Below are 20,725 nucleotides of genomic sequence, written 5' to 3' on the forward strand. Positions count from 1 at the left end.
AATTGAGTTTGAACAAAATCAGGGCGCTAGACAGACGAGAGGTGGTAAAAGAAGAAATTCTGTCTCAATAACCCTCCACCTTAGTTCCTAAAACCCATCACTGTGTGTTTTGATTAGTCTATTACTTTATTCTGAACGATACCTTTATCTCCATAGACTGGTCTAACCTCCCGACAGTACGGAAAAAAACCTCCAAAACAGGAAAACTAATTACTGGCTCTCCTTGGACACGGAGCCACAGCTGGAACGGATGATAAAACTTGGACTCCTCATCGTTGTGGTGGGATCAAAGTCGCAGGCGTTCTATTTTTAACTGGACGGTGGCTGTGTTGTCGCTGGCTGAGCTCAAGGGCCAAAACTATTTCATTTCCCCCCTGCGAGTAGGTATATACTGTAGGTGCTTACACAGGTGTCTGCAGAACCATGTGCATATATGACCTTAAAAACTACGCCGATAACCGCATAAACAAAGACAGCTCAACTTAGCTTCTTTTCAACTTTGCATCAAACGATCAATAAAACTATTTTCCTCGACTTTCTGACATGTTACAATGCATGTACTCACTGTAGAGTGCTTCTATTTTGTTGTTTCTATCTGCCACTCGGTAACGTTGGGCCTGCACGAAATGCACACAAGCATTATTTTTTTCATGCAGATTTATTCAAGGTCAATCCCACAACTTTTCTTTTAAAGGATACAAACATGAATACTCTCATCGCTTTCACAGAAATACACAGTTCAAATAAAAGGAAAAGGATAAGTACCATACGAATGATACTGCCAAAATAAATTAATTTAAAGTTCAACTAAGGTAGCCTTCAATCTGTACATGTCTACAAACAAAAGTGAGGGTAGTGTTTCTGGTAGTGTACAACCCTTTTTCTTTTACTGGAGGTAAAAAAAGGGTATTTCGACAGCACTTTCTAAAAAATTAGCTCGACAAACGCTTTTATAACAGCAAAATCCATTCAAGCCCAAAGAGGCCATCTGAAACGGATGCAGTTTATAATTTGGAAGGAGTTCAGCAGTGCACATCTGGATTTTGCAGAAAAATTAGGTAGACATCCGTCATAATGGGAGATAATCCCATGAACACGTCACCCAGGACTAAAATAAACATCGAGTGACGGAGTTCATGAAGTGCACCCTGGTGGACTGGATCACAATTAAAAAAAATATTGCACACTGTGCAGCATAAAACCTCAGATTTCATGTGTGAATATACAGAAGGTGTACAGCGTCAGCCCTGGTGCCCGGATGTCTATATTCACAGGGAGGAAACACAAACAGTCTGCTCCCTGCACAGAACCCGCTTTGTAAGTGATCTTTGAAGCGAATCCTGATGGAAGATCTCGACTCTGTGACGCTATTTATAGCTCGGTAATACATCAGAGGTCGCACCTTCCATCTCAGCAGAACCAACATTCGCCTTGATACACACTGACAGTAGCAGAAATCTCATATTGGGGTTGGATTTTGAATCTTACCGAGACTACAAATTTCACAGGAGTACAAGAGACTTTTTGCTTCGGTTTGATTTGCTCACATTTAATTGGCTCATTCTTATGCTCTCACAACTACATTTAAAGATGCTATTTGCTGTTCGACAACCAGTTGTTCAGATGTTTCTGATGTGTGGCCGCTCTAAAATGACAGAACGACATTTTGGTGTGTCACGATGATAGTAACAAGTGGATGGGGGGCCGTCACTCCTCTGCCTTTCATAAAACCGAACTGGACAAAGGGTTTGCTTAGCTGATCCGCCCAAAGCCTGTATTTTCAAAAGCAGCCTGTCGGTCCATCAGGCAAACAATGAGAGAGTGCACTGCACATACTGGTGATCAGTAATCAGTCTTTTCTGCACAGGGTCCAAGTCGACTCCCGTCCCGTTGAGTCACTGATAACACCATCAGACCATGAAGCTTAACTGTATGAGAACATGCAGCTATTAAAAGGTACAGTAAAATGACGCCATTGTTGACTCTACAACCCTTGTAGCTCACATTTGTGACACTGTAGTCACCTTTTGGAACTAATCCCGAGGGAGTACTGACATGACAGATGTGTCAGAAAAAAACCGTGACGAACTGTATACCTAAAAATGATCATCCCAACTGAAGATATTAATCTTCACAAAGGTAGCATGTATTACAGGAATGCTGCATTGGATTAAGACACACTGCAATGTTTTTGTAGACAATCCACTGGCTACTGTTGGCCGATCCGTCTCCTTTTCTGTTAAAAGTAGACGAGGACAGGGAAAATATTATCAGTCTGCAAGGTTGTGTCTTTAGGGGGTAGAGTGGCAAAGGTGGCAACTTAACTTGCTGGGCTCAGACAGAGTGCCCCTGTTGTGAGAACAACCAGCAACTAAACACTCATTAGGCAAACAAAGGTGTAGCACCAATTAGGCCAGAACTAATAGGTAAAGACATCATTCCTATATTTTTTGGGGTCAAAGATGAACAAATAAAATCATGTCATGCACTTGGATCAACTGAATGGACACATCTGAAGCAGGATTACATGTAACGACTGAGGATTTCTCACAATTCTGAGATAAAGCCGCTATTATCAATATTTCTATATTGACAATGGACTGTGTATGTGAAAGGAAAGCTTGTGTTGCTTGTGTCTGCTGAATGTGCCAAGAACTGTTGCTTACATTGCAAGATCAAATAAAATGAGACATTTTATGCCCACTTTTAGGTTCATACTTGTATTTGGGGTTTCTACCAGAACATTTAATGTAAAAACAAAAAAAAACATTATTTTTCTCATTCTCAGTGTCTGAATGTACCTGTATTCACCCTCTGTCAGAAATGCTCCATTAAAGTCCGAGCCCGTCTTCTAAAGCCCCCCCCCCCCCCCCCCCCCCCCACACACACACACACACACACACACACACACACACACAAAAACTGAGTTTAGCGTCACTTCTACTGTCTACATGGTGTATCATACGAGATTGGGAGGAGTTGGATTGCCTCTCAACGGCTCTCAACATGGCGAGAGAGCTGGCGGCTCATCGCCAACAGTGCAAACTGCGACAAAAGTGTTGACGGAGCCAACAGTGTCTACCTGAGGGGGAACCGAAGGATGTGTGCTATTTTCTTCCGCTACGTCGTTGTCCGTTCGCGGCGGCGTGATTAGCTATAACCGCCATATGGGGGCAGTTCAGACCAGCGAATAGCTGTAAGCGAACCAGAAGAGCGCGAACTTGCACTGAACCCAACGCAGCTGGCGCGCGGCTATGTCAACAAAGCGAGGAGAATCTTGGATAAAGAAAAAACACACATGAGTGACCTCATTCCCTGCTAGGTTGACATTACTCCACTAAATCTTGCCATAGATAATAGTTGTTTGCTGCTATATTAATGCTCTGAATGTCGTATATTGCTCCTCTAAAAAGGTGATATGTCAATGTTGTGTTGAGCCTGTTTACACTGCTCCTAAGTGGCCGAAAAAATAAATCAGGTAATGCAGGATTAAGTATATATATATATATATATATATATATATATATATATATATATATATATATATATATATATATATATATATATATATTTATATTTATATAATATATATAATATAATCTCTATACAGTATATATAAATATATATAATCTCTATATATATATATATATTTCTTTTAGGGGTGCAAGATAATTTTCCACCTCCAACAAATGAGTGCTGAGGTTCTGCAACTATGTGTCAAGTTGTAAGGGGTTACGGTAATAAAGAATTTCATGAGGATGTTAAAACTAAGATGTATGGAAAGAGCGTAAAGGAATCCACATGCTGTCACCTTTCAAACTATGTGAAGTGTTGAATTCCATCTTTCAAAGACCCAATGTGCGGAAAGTAAAAGCCTCTTCCCTTTTCCATCCCATCTGCTGTAATTCCAGGTCAGTCTAAGGGCATGACATTATGGAGCATCCATGGTTGTGCTAACTGGATTGAGAGATTATTGCAGATTACATTTGACGAGGTTGACAATTGAACAATGGCTTTAAATAGACCTAGTATCCGCACTGAGATGTGACAGTTATTTCTGTGTTGTATTGATAATGTAACACCTGATCCCTGGGCTCTAACAGAAGGACGACTCTGATCTGCAAAATGATGGAAAAGCAAGTCCTCCTCTCGCCATCTGATGCTGTGCCTGGGAGCGAAGGCATTATTTTTGAGAAAATAAGAGAAACAAAGCCAGCTATTTTTATGTTACGGGGAGCAGAACAAAGAAGTTTTGCAAAATCAACTTTTTTTTATGTAAAAAAAGAAAGAAAAAGAGACGGCAGTTCTGTAGTGAGATGAAAGGCAGCAGTTGCAGACAGTACTAAATTGCCAGATGAGTGCTAAATGCAGAACATCACCCTGCTGTCCATGTTACTCTCAGAATTGAATTTTAGATGGTATTTATAGCGTTATTGATGGCCAACTGCCAATTACCAACAAAGCAACCTCCACTCTTTATCCTTATGGTGACAGGATAACACCACTTCTCTTTTACTGCAGCCTGCCTGTGTTTCTGTCTATGGCAGAAATATGAGAGACAACGGGGACGTCCCAATATCATAATGCATGAAATAATCTGTCTAGTGCAAAGGCATGGCGTCAAATAGCTGTATGGAGGATTAAGGACACCTTGGAGCTCAGTCGTGACAGTAAAATGATTAACTTATTTAACAATTGCTCAGTCCATAGTGGTGAATGTCACTTTAAAATAGAAAGACAAAAGAAAATCAGAAAACCAGACCCTCAATCATATTTTGCAGGACACTTGTCCTTGCTCTCCTGTTTGACTCTCCATTACTCACGTATGAATTTACACACACATACACGCCAGCTAAATTGCCAATTAATTCCCAAAATAACATGTGTCTTAAAATACACACGTCCCCAGTGTCAAAGCTTGATTAAAAAAAAAGGTGTTTAGATGATTATATTCTAATAATATTTGTGCCTTTCTAGTTCTATTAACCCAGTAGACCCAGACTACAAAATAAAAGAGGTTCACTGACAATATGGGTTTCGTAAAATAAAAGCTTTATTTTGTACATTATCTATTTATTTTTTTAATGTATTCTACGTTTTATATGTTCAAAGCCGGGTGCTGAGAGTTGCAGCCATGAGATCGTTACCCACAATGCAAGAGAGAGGAGAGGCTAAATCGGTTGCACGCGTCATCGGAGATGAGACATGATGGTGGGATTTGATCGACTCATCTGTCTCATACTTTTTCTTCCCCCCCGTCAGAATTTTTTTTTTTAATACACACACGAGCGGTCCTGTTGGCCAAAGTACCCAGAATCCATTGCAGCTCAAGGTCACCTGAGTGTTCTCTGGCACTCAGCCAATGCACCAGTTCTCTTTTCTTGCATAGAAGCCCTCAATCAAATCAGTGTGGCAGAATAGGAGCTAATGAATATAACTATTTTTATGCATGCTTTTTAAATAAAGAGAGGATTTAATTTTAGTATTTGGGTTTTTACACACTGCAAATCAAATGGCGATATTGGCTTCTTCGAGAGTTTCTCCCCCCAACATTGTGACACCTGCCGTTTAAATATTATGTACTTAGAATAAATCCAGATTTAATTAAAGCTTTACAATGCAACTTTCACAAAATTTCATTTCCATCTCATGTTACAAAGAAATCTAAATCCGTCTGGATAATCTCTACACCGGTATCAAATTGCACTGCAGTGTCTTTTGCCCTCAAGTGTCATTGAGGGGGGAGAACGTTATGTAAAACAATGATGGACTATTAACTGTTATAGAGCAAAAAGTAAAACATTGCTCCGAGAGACTGAAAAACCTTCTGAGAGCAAATGTGGAGAAATGGACCGAACAAGCAAGACTACCACAGCAGCCATTTACTGCATGTGGTTCACCTTATCATGCTGCATGTTGTTCACATGTTTACGGAACGATTTAAATACAGTATTATTTTGCTAAATCTTTAACTCGGGGATAAAAATTAAAAAAAGACCGGAACACAATTTGTAGAGCTTAACCCAGAATTACACATATGACTGCGTTGTATTAATCCCACAGTGGAATACTGTATGCCAGCCCTGTGGAGCACCTTTTTAAGCCACATGAATGGGAAATGGTCAGTTTATGTTTGCTGCATATTGCATGAACTACGAGTGCGGGACATCTGTGAGGCACTGATGTCATTTGAAAATGCTCATTAGGCTGATGAGAACAGGGAGAAAAAAAAAGATGCATGGAATTAAAAGCATGTCTCCACAAACAAACCGGTTTCATCACAGCCGGACTTCATCAAAAATAACAAATCAGCTGCCTGATATGTGTAAAAGGATGAGTGTGTGTTCCCATGCAAGAGGAGACACGGAAGGTCATTTATATCAGCCAAAATACCAAAACTCATTACTGTAACTACATCACAGTCTGACTTTTCATATAACATTGTATTTTCAGAGGAGATGGCAGTGAAGGGAAGTGTGAGCAAAGTAATATGGATCAAGAAACCAACTCACCTTGGGCTGTACTTCTACTTCTACCACTTGGTTCTTGTTCATGCAACTTTTGACGAATCTCTCAACGGTGCTGTTGCACTTCATGAAGATCACGTAGGCGGCGTAGGCTGAGAGCAGCGTGATACTTTCCCACATGGTGATGATGTTATCCAGGAAGAAGATGATGAGCATGATCAGATCCAGGATGTAGAAGGAGACGTCGCGGAAGAGTGGCCACCATGTTAGGTTGAGGATTTCCTTGGAGAAGATGGCGCACATCCCAATCACGAAGAGGATGTTGAAGACGGCCGAGCCCACGATGGTGCCGATGCCCACGTTGCTTTGTGAGATGAAGACGCCGATGATGGAGGTGAAGAGCTCCGGGGCTGAGCCGCCTGCCGCCATGAAGGTGGCGCCCGCTACGTCATCCGAAATGGTCAGCTTCTCTGTGATGACCGTCAGCGCCGGGACGAAGAACTCGTCACACACTATGGCTAAGGCAATGAACATGTAGATCATGCCAAACATGTGGAGGGCCACGGCTCCTTTGCGTCTCTCCTCAAGGGAGAAAAGGTCTGGCGGGTACGACCCGTGGCCCTCGCTGCCATTCGCTGCGGATTTCATGGCTGTTGGCATGTCGGCGGACACATTGGGGTCCCTCTGATGTTGGGTGAAAAGCAGAGTCCTGTGGGGGGCCGACTGGTGGAGACTCTCCTGGGGGAGCACTGGCTCACTGAAACCCCCTGAGCTCCAGGTCAAGGCACTTAAGGAGACAGCACTTAAGGCCACCAGGCTGAGGGCAAACCCTACGATTCGCAAGGGCCTCAGCTTTTTCCGCAGACACCGGTAGGCCTGCCGCTTGCAGGCAGCACTCAACGTGGGCCTTCTCTCTAGTGAATCCATGCAGGGTTGGTCTGAACCCATGTCTGTGCAGCTTGCGGTGTCCTCACTCTCAATGGCTGGGTTGGATGAGGGGAGAGCGGGGAGCAGGTTTTACCGGAGACAATGCATGGTGGTGTCACCGGTTTCAAATGAGTTGAAAAGATTGTAGATGCTTTCCGGGGTCTGGTTTGCCAAATGATGTCTTCATATTAGCCTCTGCTGGAAAATGTCAACAGAACGAAGATAATTAATAATTGAACCGGGAAAGAAACTCAAGAGTGTAAAATGAACATCAAAATACAATCAAATTAAAAAGGTCGTTATTGAGTACAGAAGGTATTTTTTAAAGATTCTGCGTTGTCAGTTTAAAGCTACAAAGTGAAATGAGACAGAGAACTAAACAATTATTCTCAAATGTGGATTTTTTCTTTTTATATACAATTGTAAATGCAATAATTATAAATGTGTGATGAACAATTCATTCATGACTTTCATTATATGAACTTGAAACATGCACAAAAAAATTATGAACAACAGCTACATTAACCAATAACCATAGTTGCTTTGGAAAGGTCAGCTTTAAATCAGGGCTAATACTCCTGGCGCCTGCCAACAAAGCTACATGTAGATATTCAGAAATTAAATCTAACAGGAAATCCCCAGTTAGAAGATTACGCAGACATGTGAAATACTAAAATGCATATCTTGAACGTTAAACCCACCATCATGGTATTCTCTCACTGCACTCTGAAATAAATATATATAATCAAGACGAAATGTGTATTTTGGAAAAATTCCTCGAGAATTGATAAGAAGTTTGAACATATACTTTGAATGGAAATCCTGTGGCTTTAGTACACTTAAATATAGCTGCATACCATTACGTATATATTTAGTCATTTACATGTAATGCACAAGATGCAGCTAACTTAGGCTCCATGATCCTGCTGGAACTATATTTCATTTTTAATAGTGACAACTTGCGTTTAAAAATCGGAAAAGCTTGCATTTTTTTACCTGGGGAAATATCACGAAACATGAAGGCCGACGGTTTACGGACATCAGTCAGCGTACACGGTAACGGCTACGATGCTGCGGCTCGTGAAAGCACATGAAAACACACGCGCACATCCTGTCCTGTTTGACTTTTCAATGATGCCTTTAAGCCGAGCGGCTCGTCAGAGATGGCAGTTCCACTGACAACTCCCCCCCCCCCCCCCCCCCCCCCCCCCCCCCCCCCCCCCCCCCCCCCCCCCCCCCCCTCCCCATGTGCCCTTCAATAATGCCTTCGCCCTTTCAGCTGGAGCATCATCTTCCACCGAGAGAGCCCAACATTAGTTTCCCCGGCGTGGCGCATGACGCGTGGAGCGGCTGCAAGACGGGTGGCATATATATACTTTACCTTTGCGAGAGGCGAGAAAACAGCCGCACGGCACAGCAGCAGGTTGAAATTAAATCCTCTACAGTGCCCTCCTGCTCTCATTGAGCAATGTGTGACCGCTCTCTGCTCTCCTACGACAGAGGAGGAGCTTTGGAGGAGAGAAGAGAAGAAGAAAAAAGAAAAAAAAAATGCGTTGTTTCCAACTGCGCTCACCTCTCTCCCTTACAAAAGCAGCAGCAGCAGCCGCAGCCGCAGCATCACCCACCCCGTCGTCTCGGATGAGAGGAGGGAAGAAAACAAAACAAAAATCTTTAAAAAGAAAAAATCGCCCGGTCGAAAATAACTTGCTAATGTAGCAGAATAGTGTGCTGGGCTAGGCTGCCCACGTGAACCCCCTGGTTTATTAATAAAGCCAGGTAAGCGACAGACGGCGCATCCTTTCCTGCTCGCTGCGCGCGGTGGGGGCTTTGGTGATGTTGCATTTTGAGGGAGGAGTTGCCGTGGTTACACAGCAAAAGGCAGTATTTCCACTGGTCCCTTGTTTTTTTTGTTTTTTTTATTATTATCATTATTCCTATGATGACGGAACAGGTGAATACGCTTCAGCTCCGTTGACGTGCAGGCAATGCCTTGTAGGTCATTTCAAGGTTATATGCAAGGGGGTGGATCCACTGGAACGTGCAACCATAGGAGCAGCATCACTGTTTGTTTTTTTCTCCCACAAATTACTCTTCTTCTTTAAGATAGAGTCCAATATTTCGTTTGAAAGTTTTATATATATATATATTTTATTTTATTTTTATTTTTTTTTACTTTTGGGGAATTTGTGTATTAGTTTTTCTTGCCATACGTTTTGGAGGAGAGGATTGATACCCTTCTCAATATATGTTCGATATGAAGAAAAATCTCTCTTCCAGCAGTTCTTAAATTCCCCTATTGTAACTCGTTTGTTTATTTCTACAATAACCAACAGGTTAAAAGGACACTTTCTGGGTTTAGGGGGTTGTGTAAGGGTTTTTTTCTTGGTCGGGTGCAGTGACAACTTTATTAATGCAGAATAAACAAACAAGAAGGCGGTAGTCGCTAACCGACGGCTGGCTTCAGCTTCATATTGACCAAACAAATGTAAGATTGATTTTCTCATCTATTTCTCGGCAATTCCCAATTTGTTGAACATTTCCTTCAATATCTTGATTTATTTTTTTTAAAATGTGTTCCATTACCAAATGGGAGAGTGAACATTTAATTAAAAAAGGTAACGAATGCTGCAGCTTGCTTCATTTTGAATATGTCAGCCAATACCCGGCCCTCATCTGACATAACCTTCATGCCCACAGCACCCTGGGTCGCCATCTTTCCCCCCCCCATGTCAAAGAAAGCCCCCAACCACTTAGCATTAGTCGACCAAACCCTGTTTGATAGACGCAGACACGCAATCTAGTGTGACAAAGCATGTGTGACACTAATGGCCTGCTGCTGTATAATAAATCATGATTCACTGACCTCATTGATTGCACCCTCTACTCTGCTCTCATCTCCTCTCGGCTGTAGCTGCCTTTTGTTACCTAACAGGAAACACAGAGGCCGACAGCATTGACTTGAGATTATCAATAGTCAGATGTTTTGTGACGACTGTCCGTTGTGGTTCATGTGGGTCCAGAGTTTTCAAGCCTAATACTCATTTGAATTTGACCCCTCTGTATGAGGGCATTGACATTTTCATCTGCAAGAAAGCAAATGAGCACATTTACCTAAAATGTCTATTCCTTTAACCTTGAAGGCTCAACCTCCATTGTGTGATGTCAATCAGAACTCCCCCGTCACAGGACCTGCAAGTGAAATCTTGTCACACTCAGAAGCCCAGAAGACAACTCATAGGGGCTTAGTTTGAGCGCCTCACTACATTTATCGCCACTGGGCGTCCTCACCAACCAGTCCCACGCAAACTGGTGGCTGTCCTGATTAAAATGAGGATTTGATTGGTGAATGAACACATAAGGAGGCTACATCATCAATCAGGATGAGACCGGGCTTTGCGACAGGGTCTTTGTCACTGAACCACTTGTCAATTTGGAAAATGGGAAGGGCCATTCCACCGATTTCACAATACTCGTCATGATGAGTATTTTACTCCGTCTGAGACTTTGGCCTTGAAATGTTCCACAGAAAAATAATAAACTTGAGCTATGGTGTTTGAAAGGAGTAGGAGTTTTAGAGGGCAAGAAGGGTTGAATTATGTTTTGAAGAAGACTCATGAAGATAAAATGGCAAGATCAATAGACCTTTTTACCTGAATTGAGGAACAGAAAAGACTGCATAAGTCAGAGTTGGGATTCATTTCAAGTGTGTTGACCTCATGTGTCCACCTGGCCTCAGGGAAATGGAAATCACAGAAGTTAGTCTGAATACTGACTGTAAAGCAAGGGCTGTCCCAAAAGCTGATCCATTTGTTTAAAATGTCATGTTTAGCTGTATGAACACATGCATTAGATTGATCGACATAATCATTATAAAGTGCACTCTGCGCCTGTGATCCCAGTTCTTCAAATTGGATCTCTCAATATTTTTGCCTATCAAATGAGATCCCATCCAGACACTTGTCAGCTCTTTTTCAACAATGGCCCCCACTGCACACGCAGCCTCTCCTCCATCCCGCCGAACAGACCACTCCGGATCTGCATTTCCAGCCTAAAAGTGATGACTGTGTCCGCAGGTCATGTGGGTTGTGGTGGGGAGGAAGGGGTTTTTGAGGGGTGATGGTGCCAGTTGTTTTGATTTGGCTGAAATCTGTGCTGTGACAAAAACAACAGAAATTTCCGTGCTGGCCCTGCCCCCCACCCGGTCCACCCTCGCTTTGGCCCGGCAGCTAAATCCGAGCCTTTGTGTCCCACATAGTTGTATGGATTTGTCAGCAATGGGGCAGGGGCAGTGGGGGGTAGATAGGGTGACGATAACCAAGCAAGTTTTTCCGGTGAAGAGGGAAGAACAATTGACTGAAACAAGGTATTGAATTAGCTTTATTAAACAAGTCATAATTGTTCATAACCAACGCCAAAAGCAGTTTGGTCCTGCAGATGAGGAGAGCAGTGAAATTGGAGTCCCAAGATAAGCTTTTTCTAAGAGACTTGCTCCGGATTAGATGTTGAAAGCCTCATATTAGCAACCCCGCCCCCCACACCACCACCACCACCACAAGTATGTACAAAGAGGCTTGGACAGACCACCTACCCCTTAGGAAAATGCGGTCAGCAAAACAAAATGGGCACGGGCACCAATGGGATGCTCAGATAGTAAATAGTGAATCAATGAGGCTCTTAAAACCGCTGAGTAAATGTATTCCAAAAGACAAATGGTCTGCCACTGAGTTAAACACACAAAAGCAAGATTATTCAAAGATAAAGTGGGAGAGACCATTTTAGCTGAAAATCAGGGGTGGCTGGGAATATTCATTTTAGCAGCAGTAGCTCTGAAGAGATTACTGAATTGATAATCCACAGGCAGGACTGATCACTAAGTGCTAGAGCTGATTAGATACGAGCCCACAGTGTGAAAGTGAGACCCTACTTTTACCAATGGTCCATTTAAAAACACAAAATCATTTTGAAGAGATTTAACATTTTAAAGGTTAATTAGCTGCATGTATTTCATATTTGTTGGTGTGAAATGTTATAATCGCTATATTGTTTGGAAATATTGTAAACGTACAACAGCAGTCGGAAATAAGTTCTTGTGGGAAAATTGGACCTTGACACAGTGGTGCTTAAGGCTCAATGCTAGCGTAAGTTTGCTAGCGTACAGTTTGCTAGCGTCAGTTTGCTAGCGTCAGTTTGCTAGCGTCAGTTTGCTAGCGTCAGTTTGCTAGCGTCAGTTTGCTAGCGTCAGTTTGCTAGCGTCAGTTTGCTAGCGTCAGTTTGCCCTCGATGGACTGGCGGCCTGTCCAGGGTGTCCCCTGCCTTCGCCCTATGTCAGCTGGGATAGGCTCCAGCGCCCCGCGACCCTAATGAGGATAAGCGGTATTGAAAATGGATGGATGGATGGATGGATGGATGGATTTCTCTGCCGAGGTCATGAGTTTAGCCGTTTGTAAAAATCCAATCAATCTTTACCTTTTGTGATCGTACAGAATTCAACCATTGCAGGATAATACCACCGGGGACAAAAGAGTCGCATTGATCTGAATATGGCGTTCAATATTTCATGGTTAAACATCCATGAGATGTGGTCCACAAAGCCCCGATTGTAACATTTGTTGTAAGCAATTTCATGTGAGGGTTTCAAGGTTCGAGCGGACCACAATATTCTGTACAGGAGCCTATATTTCTCTGGTTATCTGTCATTGAGATGTGCGATGTGGAGGAGGACAGCATTGATACAGGATGTGTGCTGCATTATAAGGTTAATCCGTATGTCAACCGCCACACAGATGGGCTGACCTGCTGAGGTTGCAGGGATGAGGTTACCAGAGGGGAAGAAGTTGAATATTGTCGCGACCGGTTTGATTGCGAAAAAAAGTAGTGCGCTCGGGCAAAAATCCGACGGCTGAAAAAAAGTTGAAAAATGTTTCATGCTCTGATGTCATTAGGAAGGCAAAAGCAGAGCTGTAATCCTATTTTAATCGCAGTGGATTTATTAAACAGGAGCAGCAGGTTTAAATCTCAGCGGATTACACAGAAGGCCCAAGGAGATGTGGAGAGGATGGGGGGTGGGGGGGGGGGGGGGGAGGCTTGCGTAATCAAGTGCACTTAAGGTGATATGGTTCATCTTTGACTAGTCAGGACCGCTTGAGAAGTCGGGGGCCACGGGTCACTCCTCCAAATGTGAGGAGTAAATTCAGATGGCTTGACAGTAAATACAATCTGAATGATCTAACCATCATTCATTTATTGACATTTTGTTGTAAAATCTAAATTAAATATTCCATTGAGATGTCTTAGAATAATTACTTCTGACAAGATTAAGACAAAGTGCCTGCAGATGTTACTAATTATTTGGATGTGTGTGTGTGTGTGTGTGTGTGTGTGTGTGTGTTTGTGTCTCTTGGAGTCGCTGCAAATCTCCTTGGCACCCTTTGTCAAAGACCTTGATTCTCGTGAAGAACTGGTTTTAAGCCCAGGTCGCGCCACATCTGGACTTAATCAAATCAATCCCTAAACGGAACATGTAGGACAAGCCTCAACCTCGAGAGGTCATCAGTAAGAATCAGTGTAATTGAACAACAAAGACATTTCCATACAACAAACTTGGCAATTGATAATAAATCTCTCTCTCTCTCATCGACTATAGGTTATCTCATACAATTTTTTAAATGTTAAACTGCTCCTGACTGGACCAAGTGAATGCACCAATTGTTAGAGGCAACGTTGTACGGTAAGTATTCAATTAGCATTGAGTGGTATAATGGATTTGTTTGTGAAACAATATTACCAGGTGCACTGATTAGTCCCCAAACAACAGTGCTCAATAATGAACTTTCAGCCCATATGGATTTCTGACTGAGTTAAGCATGAAACCAAACAGTTAGTTTCATGGCTTCAATGCGGGTGTGAAACGTGCCAGCGTTCCGGACAGAGCCTTGCGTTGTCACTGAACTTTGCCTTTGCCAAATATTTTGCCTTAAAGGATGCCAAGCTCACCATCTGTTGGCTGTGCTTGGCAAATGTCTGTTTTGTGACACAACGCCTCTTTAATAGGGAGCCATTTTGAGCTATTTCTCTTATTTTTAGAGCTAGGGCGTGTGCTACCTGGATCTTGGCTTGTAGTGTGCATGGCATGTACATTAGAAATGACTCTTTACAAAGGGTGATCCGTTGGACACGTTTTTAAAAATAGTTAAGACATATGTATGATTGCAACAATTTTGACACTTATTTGATGACTCTTAAATCTCTTACAGACGACTTGAGAAAAGCATTTTGTGAAGAAACAAAAGAATGAAATATATAAAAATTCAACGTTAAAATGTTTACATTTTTGTGTACTTCAAACAACTCACATGTGTGTTACTGTATTAGATCATATCAGGCTAAATGGGAAGCAACATATTTACTATTACTCTGTATGATAGCTTTACAAATGTGGGACCACCATACAGATGCTGGCGCATAGATATGAACCTTGTTTCAAGGCACCTTCAGGGTCGTTTACATCAAAACTAAATAGAGACATCCTTGTCCAACAAATCAAAAAAGAAGCTCCCTTATTCTTTACAAAACTCACAATTCTTAGTGAGCTCCTATTTTGATAATATATTAAGATGTTTAGTCAAAAGGGACTGTGTGTGCATATATTTCTCCACAATGCCAAACAACAACTTGTCAGGTCTCTTCAACGAGCATACAACTGCTGCCATCTAGTGGACAATCCATGCACTGCATTTACGTTACAAACAAAGCACTGACTTCGCTCCTTGGTTTTGTAAAGTCCCCTTTAGGAGGAAGTAACTGTCGATGGGATTTTTTTTTGCAATGTTTTGACTTGTCAAGCTGGAAAAACACAAGTGCAAATAATCACTTTAATTAGGCTCTAGGTGTGCCAGTAGGCCGTGTCAGGAGGCAAGTGAGAACAATAGCAGAATGCTGGAACTTGAAAATGTAAATGGCCGGCAGCAATCATTATAATTATTATTACTGCGCTTATCCTGCAGAGACATGTCAAAGTAAACAGTGGAAGGGCCCTACGGTTTAAATCAGGTGGTCTTGAACGCAGCCCCTCAGCCAAGAAGGTTTCTTTGAGATTTTCTTTGATATATTGAAACAGTTTGCAAGAGGGATTTGTTTTGGAGTGAATTGTGTAATTGTGCCCATTGGTCACCCATAAAAGTACTTATGTAAATGAGACGTGGAGATCTTTGTTTAGGACATTTTTACAAATTCAATCGGCTGGTATTGATACAGATATATTGTTTTCCCTTCAGAATAAAGAAAGCAATTTGCTAATGCAATATTCAAATACATTCCATTAACTTACCTTTCTATAATTTAACGAACATCCTATACATATGTTATATACTAATTGATGTGTGTAGTAAAAACGACACGACAACACCAGCAGGGGGCGGAATAACAGGGAACGGGCACGTGAAATAACCGAGGAACTTTAACCCGCAACACCCGCCTTGCTCCTTCCTCTTCCGGTTCCGGCGACAGCAGGTATGGCGGCGCCCTGCTTTACTCCGCAACACAATGATTTCAAAATCTACTGTAATCCTACGTTTTAGAATAAAATGTGGTCGATGTCAAGTCGTGATTATACTATGAACAAGTCCTTGTTTCTGAAGATGGGACCATTGTATTAGATTGTTGTTTCTGTGAGGCGTTATAGAGAAGCCGCATCCGGGTCCTTAAGGCCGCTATCTGTGGCCTGAGTTGTGCGTTTTAATACCGAACATAATCTTAAACGAAGCAGTGCAGCTGCCGTTTTTAGTGTGTATAACTAAGTAACTAATGGTCAGCATCATGTCCTAACACTGCATCTTCTTTTCTAGTTTCACAATGGTGCAGCGCCTGACTTACCGCCGTAGGTTGTCCTACAACACCGCCTCCAACAAAACCAGACTGTAAGTGATGTGTTTCTCTCTGCGATGTCTGCGTATCCTCCGCCGTGTAAATGCTCCCCGTCTTAATTGTTGTGTGTTGTGTTGCAGTTCCCGGACACCTGGTAACCGTATTGTGTACCTGTACACCAAGAAAGTCGGCAAAGCTCCCAAGTCGGCATGTGGCATCTGCCCAGGAAGACTGCGTGGAGTAAGTACATCCATTGAATTGCAGTGAAGGCTCTCTTTCTCCATACGTGTGTGTGTGTGTGTGTGTGTGTGTGTGTGTGGTGGGGGGGTAGGGGGGGTAAATGGGCCATGCATTTGAGGTCTGTATGGCCCACAAATGAGCTGGTCTCCTTATATACTGCCAATCAATTTAAAAACAAATCAGCAGCAGTAGTAGTTTAAAGTTCTTTGCAGATCTATAAATATTGTAAAAACTATATTTTGTAGACTAAAGGATGAAATTCAGTCTTGAAAGTTAAATGTGCATTGGCTTCGATTAGGCACTGAATCAATGGAGTGACCGGATCCTGTATGCTCAAAAGGCTTTGCTTCCATTGCTGTAACGGTATCAACGCAGCTTTCTGTTTCAGAAATAAATGCTGGGCTTCTCCACTTCGCAAAAACAAACGTATACTGATAATCAAATCTTGTTAATGTGGCGTCCATGAAAACAATTTTGAGCAATCGCTCAAGTTTTGGACTTACAAAATGCTTTACTGACAAGCAACTCACCAGACGTTGTGTTTCTCGCTTTGCATCGTGACAGTTTTAATGTGTTGAAAGTTGTCCCGAGGGATCCTAACACGGTGCTTCGTGTTCTGCAAACATCATGGCATTCGTCAGTACTTTTTCCTATAAGAAAGAAGATTGTTAATGATGGGAACCGTCCTAGTTCACATTAGACTGTACAATATACACATACTAAACATGCACTTGGTGAGCTCAAATCTGGTGCACGGCAACAGCATGAATGGCTAAGACTCAATTTAGTGACTGGAGGAAATCAAATGTGGCAATTTAAGCTAACTTTTGTAATTAAAGGTATTTAACAAACCAGTACAGTTATTTTAAATGCATCTATACATTGGTAAACCTAAAACAAGCTGTCTTAATGGAAACGGTGCCCTGCATAGATCTCACAAACTGCTTAGATGTGCCTTATTGTGGACTGGTTCTTTCCCTCAATATGTGGACACATCTTCCAGTGCTTTTGTAAAGGTGATTCCTTTTACTCTGTTATGTCAGTATTCAGGAAGGAATGATTGGGAACATGCAGGTTAATTCCCAAATCCAACGTTATAATGTATTTTACACTTCAAAGCAAAAGTTTACAATACATTTTCTTAATTACAGTCAAGCAGTATATCTGTGTACAAAGTGTTGTGCACTGTAATTGATCACTACATTCTAAGAACTTGCATGTATTGCATTTATTACCGTGGTAGTGTTAATTGGTGCACATTTTAAAGTTGTCACCACCGTCTATTCGATTTGAGCGCAGGGTTCAAATCCTCCGTCTTTCAGGATGCCTGGAAACGTTTCTGTTGAGTAGCATGAAGTGTGGAGTTTGGTTGTTTTCAAGCACAAAGACTTGTTTCCATGCTCCACCGCATTTATGTTTTGGATAACTTTCCCCTGGTGGTGGTGTCGGTCTCAATGTGTCTCTGTTGTGTCTTGTAGATCCGGGCTGTTAGACCTCAGGTTCTAATGAGGCTTTCAAAGACCAAGAAGCACGTCAGCAGGGCCTACGGAGGCTCCATGTGCGCAAAGTGTGTGCGTGACAGGTAAGATGAGCGTTTCCCTTCTCCTTACTTTGTTGCTGAGAAACTGGAGGGATGCATTTGTCTTGATGGAGGCTGATAAGTTGTCACCTCAATAGTTGATCGACAACATGGAAATGAGAATGAATCCAGTCTCTGATGCATTATTTCTAAATTGTGTTTTACTTTCATTCTCAGGATCAAGCGTGCTTTCCTGATTGAGGAGCAGAAGATTGTCGTCAAGGTGCTCAAGGCACAGGCACAGAGCCAGAAATCTAAGTAAAATGTGTATTTGTATTGCCACAATAAAAAATGACAAACAAATCAATTTTCTGTTGTGATTTACTATGTTTTGGTGTGTTTAATTGAAAAGGAATAAAATATGTGACAGGGTTTGAATTGAACTAATTTAGATTTGATTTATTGCTCCTCTGAACAATGCTAAAACTACCATTTTGAAAGTTCACATTTTAATCAGGTTTAACACTCATACAATGTGGCCTTCAATTAATTGGAATTACAGTAGTTTTATAGATTATGTTCGACTGATCATTTCTGTGAAAAATTAAACTAATGGCAAAGACCAGATGTACTATTTAAAAAAAACATTTATAAATGTACAGTTATATTTGTCAAATTGTAATGTTGGCCTTAAGGTGCAAAGGGATTATGCCATCCTAAAGTTTGTAACCTAAATATGTATATCTGGTGATTTTTGAAGATTTAACAATTTGTGTTCGAATACATTATTCATCCTGGTTGTCCATAGCGAAGCATGTATCCACGATTAAGCAGCAGAACATTACAACCAAGCTACTTGAAATAAATCACGATATTGTCTACATTTATAAACATGTACATGTAGGACAGTCATCAATGTGTGGAAGAAGAGTTAAAACACTTATTTAGCTTAATTGCATTATACATTTCGTGAAGTATTTACTATTATGAATTAGTTTTAAGGTACTTCTTTGGCAAGTATTTGCTTGCACGGGGTGCATCACACTAAAATCGCCGAATAACATCCATGTGTATATATACGCGTTGTAGAAAGGTGGACCGCCCAGTGGAGAAGAAAAAAAGGCATGTACTTCCGGGACACGTCAACATATGTGGCTACGCAGACGTACACCAGCCGAGCGCGAGCGTCTAGACTAGAGAGAGACACACTTCTTTTTAAGTCATGGAGACATTATACAGTATTCCATTTGCGTTGCTGGAATGCCCCAATGTCAAGCTGAAGAAGCCGTCGTGGCTGCACATGCCGTCGGCAATGACCGTGTACGCGGTCGTCATCGTGTCCTACTTTCTCATCACCGGAGGTAAATGCTAATGCGAAGACTGCTAGCCTGTTAGCGGCGACTCCACTTTGTCTCGACGTGTCGTGAAAAGGGTTAAAGTTGATTAATGTGCTGTTTTATATATAATGCCAGATAACAGACTTGTTGGGTGCGTTTATGAAACTGCTTGCTATATTTAACGCAGTTAAATGGACGAGAGAGTAAGTTGAGCTAGCTTATAAGTTAGTTAGCACCAGAATGCATCTTGGTCTATTTAGCGTTACACTCGAATGTGTATTTATTAAGGTCAAGCAATAATGTTAGTAGTGGAAATGTCATTCAATAGTGTTGTGTTTAACATGCATGTGATCTGACATCGTAGGCATCATCTACGATGTTATTGTAGAGCCACCGAGTGTGGGTTCAATGACTGATGAGCACGGACACCAGCGACCAGTGGCCTTTTTGGCTTACAGGTATGTCAGTCAAAACCTTGTGAGCACCTCCACACTGCAGCTGAAGGAAGGGGGCCACACGTCACATTTAAGCCACAGTAAATGACGCACAGCCAATGCAAGTCCCATTTGTTTTTCAGAGTAAATGGACAGTACATTATGGAGGGGCTGGCTTCCAGTTTCCTTTTCACGATGGGAGGCATGGGCTTTATCATCCTGGACCGCTCCAACGCACCAAACATTCCCAAACTCAACCGCTTCCTGTTGCTCTTCATCGGTTTTGTCAGCGTTCTCCTCAGCTTCTTCATGGCCAGAGTATTCATGCGCATGAAGCTGCCGTAAGTCTAAAGCTTGTTTGTTTTCTACACCTGTAATATTTCTATTTCCAACACCAATCTGTGTCCTCGTATAGTCACAGACACCGTGTAATTCTACTGCTCTGAACTTACGTTTGCTGCGTCACAATGTCCTAACGAATGAATGATCTGTCTTTTCAGAGGATACCTCATGGGCTAAAGGCAGACTTCAAATGATTTGGAACGACAGAGGACATCAACGCATGGGTGCCAAACTAAAATATGGATAAACGCAACCTTATCAATAATCAACCAGAGAACTGAAAGCACTGACCTTGCTCAAGAAATTAGACATGGCTGCACTGGCTGTCTCATTGGTGTTTTTTGACTTTCTTCCCTTTCTCCATCTCCAAATTTCCAAACGAACTGATGCAGCAGAGGAGGATCACAATGACATCATCATGATATACAGGCCCCTCTCAGTGTAGTGCATCTAAAGCATACTTAAGAAATTAGATTTTGCACACAAAAAAACCTAAAACAAGAGGAAGTAACTGAACACTGTTGGCATGAAGCTATGATTTATGTTGTACGTTTTTGTAAAGAAATCATTAAAAAGAAAGCCAGTTGCATTTTTGTA

The 20,725-nt window shown here is 41.9% G+C and overlaps 3 protein-coding genes across 3 annotated transcripts in view; 2 read left to right on the forward strand and 1 right to left on the reverse strand.

Moving 5' to 3' along the window:
* Positions 1 to 7,527, reverse strand: part of LOC117747779 (sodium/potassium/calcium exchanger 2-like) — a 32,245-nt gene extending 24,718 nt beyond the window's left edge. Inside the window, exon 1 of the mRNA XM_034557229.1 lies at positions 6,513 to 7,527. Coding sequence (XP_034413120.1) covers positions 6,513 to 7,415 — 903 coding nt within the window. The 5' untranslated portion in view covers positions 7,416 to 7,527. The remainder of the gene's footprint in view (positions 1 to 6,512) is intronic.
* An 8,322-nt stretch (positions 7,528 to 15,849) lies between these two features.
* Positions 15,850 to 18,382, forward strand: rpl34 (ribosomal protein L34). The gene is made up of 5 exons (XM_034557641.1): positions 15,850 to 15,902; positions 16,238 to 16,309; positions 16,397 to 16,496; positions 17,975 to 18,078; positions 18,253 to 18,382. Exons 2-5 carry the CDS (start codon positions 16,245 to 16,247, stop codon positions 18,335 to 18,337), a joined length of 354 nt encoding a protein of 117 aa, XP_034413532.1. The 5' UTR covers positions 15,850 to 15,902; positions 16,238 to 16,244; the 3' UTR covers positions 18,338 to 18,382.
* A 742-nt stretch (positions 18,383 to 19,124) lies between these two features.
* ostc (oligosaccharyltransferase complex subunit) lies at positions 19,125 to 20,725 on the forward strand. The gene is made up of 4 exons (XM_034557131.1): positions 19,125 to 19,376; positions 19,717 to 19,810; positions 19,930 to 20,127; positions 20,287 to 20,725. Exons 1-4 carry the CDS (start codon positions 19,238 to 19,240, stop codon positions 20,303 to 20,305), a joined length of 450 nt encoding a protein of 149 aa, XP_034413022.1. The 5' UTR covers positions 19,125 to 19,237; the 3' UTR covers positions 20,306 to 20,725.

This window comes from Cyclopterus lumpus, chromosome 18, assembly GCF_009769545.1.
Source record: "Cyclopterus lumpus isolate fCycLum1 chromosome 18, fCycLum1.pri, whole genome shotgun sequence".
In the NCBI taxonomy this organism is placed as follows: Eukaryota; Metazoa; Chordata; class Actinopteri; order Perciformes; family Cyclopteridae; genus Cyclopterus; species Cyclopterus lumpus.

What these genes read in the sequence shown, in the direction of transcription:
- rpl34 (XM_034557641.1), top strand. Translation starts at nt 16,245, where the DNA reads ATGGTGCAGCGCCTGACTTACCGCCGTAGGTTGTCCTACAACACCGCC. An exon ending in GCCCAGGAAGACTGCGTGGA is followed by an intron (nt 16,497 to 17,974) that starts GTAAGTACATCC and finishes TGTGTCTTGTAG; the next exon opens with ATCCGGGCTGTTAGACCTCA. An exon ending in GCAAAGTGTGTGCGTGACAG is followed by an intron (nt 18,079 to 18,252) that starts GTAAGATGAGCG and finishes TTTCATTCTCAG; the next exon opens with GATCAAGCGTGCTTTCCTGA.
- ostc (XM_034557131.1), top strand. Translation starts at nt 19,238, where the DNA reads ATGGAGACATTATACAGTATTCCATTTGCGTTGCTGGAATGCCCCAAT. An exon ending in CTACTTTCTCATCACCGGAG is followed by an intron (nt 19,377 to 19,716) that starts GTAAATGCTAAT and finishes CTGACATCGTAG; the next exon opens with GCATCATCTACGATGTTATT. An exon ending in GTGGCCTTTTTGGCTTACAG is followed by an intron (nt 19,811 to 19,929) that starts GTATGTCAGTCA and finishes TTTGTTTTTCAG; the next exon opens with AGTAAATGGACAGTACATTA.